The sequence below is a fragment of the Electrona antarctica genome (genome assembly GCF_951216825.1).
Source record: "Electrona antarctica genome assembly, chromosome: 14".
In the NCBI taxonomy this organism is placed as follows: Eukaryota; Metazoa; Chordata; class Actinopteri; order Myctophiformes; family Myctophidae; genus Electrona; species Electrona antarctica.
Genome location: NC_136795.1, coordinates 44,275,823 through 44,282,270, shown reverse-complemented (window position 1 = coordinate 44,282,270; position 6,448 = coordinate 44,275,823). Strand labels below are relative to the sequence as shown.

General features: G+C 46.5%; 1 protein-coding gene across 1 annotated transcript; it reads right to left on the bottom strand.

The window, feature by feature from the left end:
- Positions 1-328: 328 nt before the first annotated feature.
- LOC306937732 (keratin, type I cytoskeletal 50 kDa-like) lies at positions 329-6,169 on the bottom strand. The gene is made up of 7 exons (XM_079521649.1): positions 5,723-6,169; positions 3,841-3,923; positions 3,212-3,368; positions 2,799-2,960; positions 2,061-2,186; positions 1,390-1,610; positions 329-511 (listed from the first exon to the last, which is right to left on the bottom strand). The coding sequence occupies exons 1-7, from the start codon at positions 6,140-6,142 to the stop codon at positions 406-408; spliced, it is 1,275 nt and encodes a 424-aa protein (XP_079377775.1). The 5' UTR covers positions 6,143-6,169; the 3' UTR covers positions 329-405.
- Between the last annotated feature and the right edge of the window lie 279 nt (positions 6,170-6,448).

The following is a 6,448-nucleotide window of genomic DNA, read 5'->3' as shown; positions in this document are numbered from 1 at the left end:
CGGTATCGGTATGTCTCAAAATCAAATGAACAGAATCGTATCGGGAGCAAAACAACTTGTCAAACCAGAATGTGTACCAACCGACACCAGGTTCTAAATATCTCAATGGAAGAGTAATTGTATAAGTTATATTGTAGTAACATGTATAGGCTATACTGTACAATGCAGATTGATTAAAATAATGTCTTGACTTATTGATTAAAATAAGTTCCAGATGGCAGCTTATACACCTTATTTGGGTGTAAAGCAGACACTGTTTATACTTAATTTATACCTCCTGTGGCGCAGACACATTAAACAACACAACAGACAGACACATTTGTTTTTAGTCAGTTCATCAGAATACTTTATTGTTGGATTTCTGAGAACGGCTGGCAGCATTGTGTCAAATGTTGACGTTGGGTTTTATCCCTCCAGGGTGGAGGAGGAGGAGCTGACCTCCTCGCCGTCCACAATCTCCTTGGTGACGATCATCACCCTGCGCGTTGTTGTTACTGTTTTAGTTTCAGGACTGTGGGACAACACATTGGGACACAGTTAGACACCCGCGTCTCGTTTTCTCCACCCGACAGTAAAAATCCCCTGTGGTGTCAATTTAACTCTGAGAGTGTACAGATTGAAACAAACAGACCTGTTTGTATGCATTCTGTACACTCCGAGTTAAAGAGTTAAAATGTATACATTAAAGGAGCATTCAGTGATTTGAGTGATTTGGAAAACCACCCAGTCCGCCCCGGTAACAAAATGTGCACATGCACGCTCTACAGTGGGGGGAAGTGCAACAGGCCAACAGCATGTGCACCAAGGCCCGCCCCCACTCGATCATGATTGGAGGAAGGCCCCACTCAACCTTATTGGATGAAGGTTTTGCCACCCGCCACCAAAACTGAAACTAGGGTTTTTTGACCCCAGGGGCTCACTGGGAACAGGGAGGAACTCCTTATATGGTCAGCACACTCTATAGTAGGGAGGATTATCCAGAAAAAAAGAAAAAATAAGTGATATTTGAATTAAGTCAAATCACTGAATACACCTTTAACACGGAGATTGTACTATGTGTGGATCAGTCAACCAATAGAAAAGCTGCTTGGCTTTTGCATTTTCTTGCACATTATAATATCTTTCCAACAAGACATCAGTGTGAAATGCTGACGTGAACAATGCTGTTAACGTTTGTCCTCTGGTAGTATAACATTATAAATGGAGTGTGTGTGTGTGTGTGTGTGTGTGTGTGTGTGTGTGTGTGTGTGTGTGTGTGTGTGTGTGTGTGTGTGTGTGTGTGTGTGTGTGTGTGTGTGTGTGTGTGTGTGTGTGTGTGTGTGTGTGTGTGTGTGTGTGTGTGTGTGTGTGTGTGCGTGTGTGTGTGTGTGTGTGTGTGTGTGCACTCACGTGTACAGCTCTCCATCCAGCAGTCTCCTGTACTCGGCGATCTCCATCTCCAGTCTGGTCTTCATGTCCAGCAGAGTCTGGTACTCCTGGCGCTGGCGCTCCAGGTCAGCCCGGAGCTGACCCAGCTGTTCCTCCAGGCCCGTCACCTGCCTCTGGTAACCGCCCAGCATGTTGGCATACCTGCTCTGGGTGTCCTCCAGGGTGCCCTCCAGAGAATTTTTCTGTATAAGGGAGGAAGTATAGAGATTATAGAGAATTCCTAAGCCAGAAGAAGTGAGCTTTGTTGGCGCTTTTGGATTTGGAGACATTTTGCTCCAGGATTCAAAAGGCGAAAAGATGGAAGAGATTTGAAATCAATATTGGCCCATTTGGGCTGTGTTCTAAAGCTTTGAATGAAAGAAGGTGCTTGTATACTTTCTGTTTTACATAAGTGCCGTTTTGCTTGGTGTCATTTGACACACCCTGCCTTGGGCCATGTTCGTTCATGAATCTCTTTGTGGTGCACGAGTCTCCCTGAGAACCCAAGCCAGTGTGTGTTTTGTCATAAACAAAGAATGAAGAAAGATAAACAATGCTTGTTTATCCTTTGAAATGGGAGACGCATGTCTTTCAAGACACATGACGGAAAACGGGGCGTATGATTGGATAAGGAGAAGGCTAAGGAGACCTACCATGCTGAGCTGTGATTGGAGCTCGATCTCCAGACTCTGCAGGGTACGTTTGACCTCGTTGATCTCGCTCCTGGATGTCTGGAGCACCTCGGTGCTCACGGCCACCTCTTTGTTCAGATCCTCTGTCTGTGCACGGACGGAACACATTGTAACAATACTGTTTCATAATCATGTTATGTCATATTATTCATCCGTGTATTTACATTTACTCGATGTGATGTGTTTTGTTTTGTTTTATAGTCAATTATTATCAATTAGCCCATTTAGACCTGAGGACGCATCTGTGTCACCTTATAGCTTTAAACCATTATTTTAAACTTTAGCTGTTGAAAAATAGCAGATCTACAAGCGGCCAAATGATGATTTTTGGGGTCCTTGACATGAAATAGTTTGAGAACCACTGATATAGAAACATAGGTTTTTCCAGAAAACAGGTCTAAATGTGTTAACCCATTTTGGACCTACAAGCTCGTAGCGCGGCACCGAGTGCCGCGCTACGAGCTTGTAGGTCTGCTATTTTTGAAAAATCGTGAACATGTGGCGTAAATCTTTGAATATGTATTCTGTCAGAGCAAACGTTTTTAACTCAAATCTTTGCTTCTGGAGGGGTCCCTGGAACAACATATTTTCAGATGGGGGTCGGCGGCCAATTACATATATTTTTGGGGGTCCTTAACACAGATTTATATCCATTGTCCTGGGATTCTCTGCTATAGGCGTCCACTGAGGCACACCTACCTTCTGAGTGTACCAGGTCTCCAGGTCCTTGCGGTTCTTGTTGGCGACTCCCTCGTAGTGGTCTCTGATGTTGGTCATGATGGCGGACAGGTCCTGCTGAGGAGCGGCGTCGACCTCCACGTTCACCTGGCCACTCATCTGGTTACGTAGGGCCAACAGGTCCTGGAGGAGCACAAGCATTTTATAGTTAATATCTATGGCAACCATGGATTTGACCGTGGCAACCACTGACCAATTCGGTCGCTTGCAGTGGTGTTGATCTCAAACGTTATGCATTTGTTGATTGTAGACATTAACGGTCCATTAGCTACTGTACATGCCTGTAGTGCAGCCGGTGACCCACAGATAATTCTACAAGCGTTGGTGTTAATTTATAATGTAAGTCGAGACAATACGGAAAAAGTCAAGCCCACCTCCTCGTGGTTCCTCTTGAGGTGGACGAGCTCCTCCTTCAGTCCCTCGATCTGCATCTCCAGGTCTGATCTGCTCATGGTCAGCTCGTCCAGGAGCCTCCTGAGGCCGTTGATGTCTGCCTCCACACCCTGGCGCATGGCCAGCTCGCTCTCATACCTGCGGAGCCACGGAGTCACAGTCATCGTCTTGCATGGGAAACCAAACAGGTTTCTGTATGGAAGCTATCTGCGCCACTCTAAGGTGCATTGATGGAGTCAATTCCTTTCTTGTGAGTGACCTTGGTGTACTGTATAGACTAGCGTCGCAGTCCCGCCCCCTCGAGAGACCCGGAAAATAATTCCCCGTTCATTTTCCTCATAGATTTTTCAAAAAGTTTTTATTTAAAGACTTTTACGCCGCGGACAAAGCCAACTCTTGTCGTGACAAATCATGACAATAAACACAATGTTTTGGGCCGAACAAATAATTTGAAAGAAGAAAAAAACTGCACTTTTTTTGTTGTTTTTTAGAAGGAAGCTCCTTGTTTTGTTTGGAGAGTTTGTCGATAAGTTAGTCTTTGACTATAGCTGTGACCAAACTATATGAATCAGCCAGTTCAGTCACTGGCGCAGCAGTTTGATGTACTTACTTGGTCTTGAAGTCATCTGCTGCCAGCTTAGCGTTGTCGATGGACAGGTAGATTCCTCCATTGAGACGGGTGGCATACTGGATCTAAAACATGGACAAAGACATGGGTCAAATGGTAAATAAATTAAATTCCGATCACATCTAAATAATGCACTGTAATGCATTGTTAAATTATGAACAGGCAATTTTCCTTTCTAAAGTCCTTGTCTGTGTGTTGTAACATGGAGACCAGAAGACCAGTAAAAAGGAGTTTCCATATATGCAAAACCAGTGGAGTTCACTGAATCCCCTAGTGCTATAGCAGACATGAAAATAAATGCTCTGGGTTTCTTTTGTGTACATATATCATATACTATAAAAGCACTGTAGTGTGGCTGGTTCACTGTCCTTGGTCCTGAACGGTTAAAACTGCATTATGATTCTCTTCTTTCTCCACCCATGCAGTACTGTGTGTGGGTGTGTGTGGATAATGAGAGGTAGACGGATTAACAACAATTATTATCGCCTATACTGTGGGCGTTGTTTGTTGAGGGACAGTGTTGAGAGACATTGAGGCAGGGGGAAGGGGTGTGTGTGTGTGTGTGTGTGTGTGTGTGTGTGTGTGTGTGTGTGTGTGTGTGTGTGTGTGTGTGTGTGTGTGTGTGTGTGTGTGTGTGTGTGTGTGTGTGTGTGTGTGTGTGGTGTGCGCGTGCGTGCGTGCGTGCGTGTGTGTGCGCGTGCGCCCACGGATCAGAGATACAATCAGCATACACTGAGGGAGAGGGAGGGAGGGAGTGAGGGAGCTCTCACAGTAGCTGTGCAGTCTTATTGTCATTAAACATCATATTCCACATGAATTTTCCTCCTGGTTATGTACATGAACATTAATATGAACATTAATATTCTGACAATGTTCACAAGGTAGCATAGGCCCAGCCTGGTCTTTTATTTATTTATTTTTTGTTACATTTCATTCACTTCAATCTATCTATCTATCTCATCATCTATTCTATTCTATTACTTTTGTAGTTGACACAAAGCCAAATCCCATAGTGTATTTGTTTTTGTGAAGGCCCAAACAAACTGCCTATGTGTGTGGAAAACCTTCCCCCTGTGCGTCGTGTGTGTTCGTCCCAGGTGAGGGCGTTTAGGTGTGGCTCCAGGGCAGGCAGGCATGTCTCTTTGACTTTCCTGTAACTGAAATTTGCTCCAGGATATATAATACCACTGAGCAAACCTGTATAGCAGGTATCTCTGGACTACTGTTCACTAAGCAATGCTTTTCCCTTTTCTTTCTTGTTTCGGTTGAGAACAAGCCTCTTTGCAAACAAAGTGCTTTGTCTACAGAGCCACACCCTATGAGGGGAAATCCAACTTTAAGCTGCAGCGCTGATGCTTTGTTCTGTGATGAAATGATACCTCACTTTATATTGATAATGACAGACAGACAGACAGACAGACAGACAGACAGACAGACAGACAGACAGACAGACAGAGTGCAGACAGACAGACAGACAGACATACAGATACAGTGCGTGCAGACAGACAGACAGACAGACAGACAGACAGACAGACAGACACACAGACACACAGACAGACCTGAGGGAAATGCAGTTGCCATAGCAGCACAGCGGTAAGGATGAATCAAATATACAGATAAGGGTGGGGAACAAGTTGAACCTCTGTCTCTACGTTCCATTTTTAATTGTCTGTCTGTCTGTCTGTCTGTCTGTCTGTCTGTCTGTCTGTCTGTCTGTCTGTTCGTTTGTCTGTTCTTATCTAATCTATGCAAAGTCATTATCAATATGAAGTGAGGTATCATTTCATCAGAGTTGAGGGGAGGCCTTGCCATTTAAAAGTTTGAGAACCATTGGTCCATACTGGACGTCTCTGAGACCACTCACCTGGTCCTGTAGGTCAGCGATGGTGGCCTTGAAGGCGAGGCAGTCGTGCGACTCGGGCTTGGTCTTGCTCTCCAGGAACTGCCTGATCTTCAGCTCCAGGTCGGCGTTGGCCTTCTCCAGGTTGCGCACCTTCTCCAGGTAGGTGCCCAGGCGGTCGTTGAGGTTCTGCATGGTGGCCTTCTTGTTCTCGTTCATGTCGACGGCGTCGGACAGGTTGAAGCCCCCCATGCCGCCGCCGCCGCCGCCGCCGCCGCCTGCCGCGGCCCCGAAGGACCTGGAGGCGCTGGCGCTGGAGATGCGCACCCCGCTGCCCCCGGCGCCTCCATACACGCTGCCGCTGCCGGACCTGAGGGGCGTCATGCGACTGGCGCCGATGCGGCTGCCTGCACCCTGGTAAGATGGAGCACGTTGGGAGTACATGATGGCGGTGGTCTGTCTGTCTGTCTGTCTGCTGCTCTGGCCGGGAGGGAGAAGGGACGACTGAATGAGGAGAGGTTGGTCACACAGCTGCCTTTTATGTCACAACAGGGAGAGGGAGAGCGAGAGGGGAGGGGTGTGTGTGTGTGTGTGTGTGTGTGTGTGTGTGTGTGTGTGTGTGTGTGTGTGCGTGTGTGTGTGTGTGTGTGTGTGTTCGTGTGTTCCAGCCCCCATTGCGGGTTGGCCTTAGGCCAATACCTTAAGAAAAAACACACACACACACACACACACACACAGAAAACAGACCGT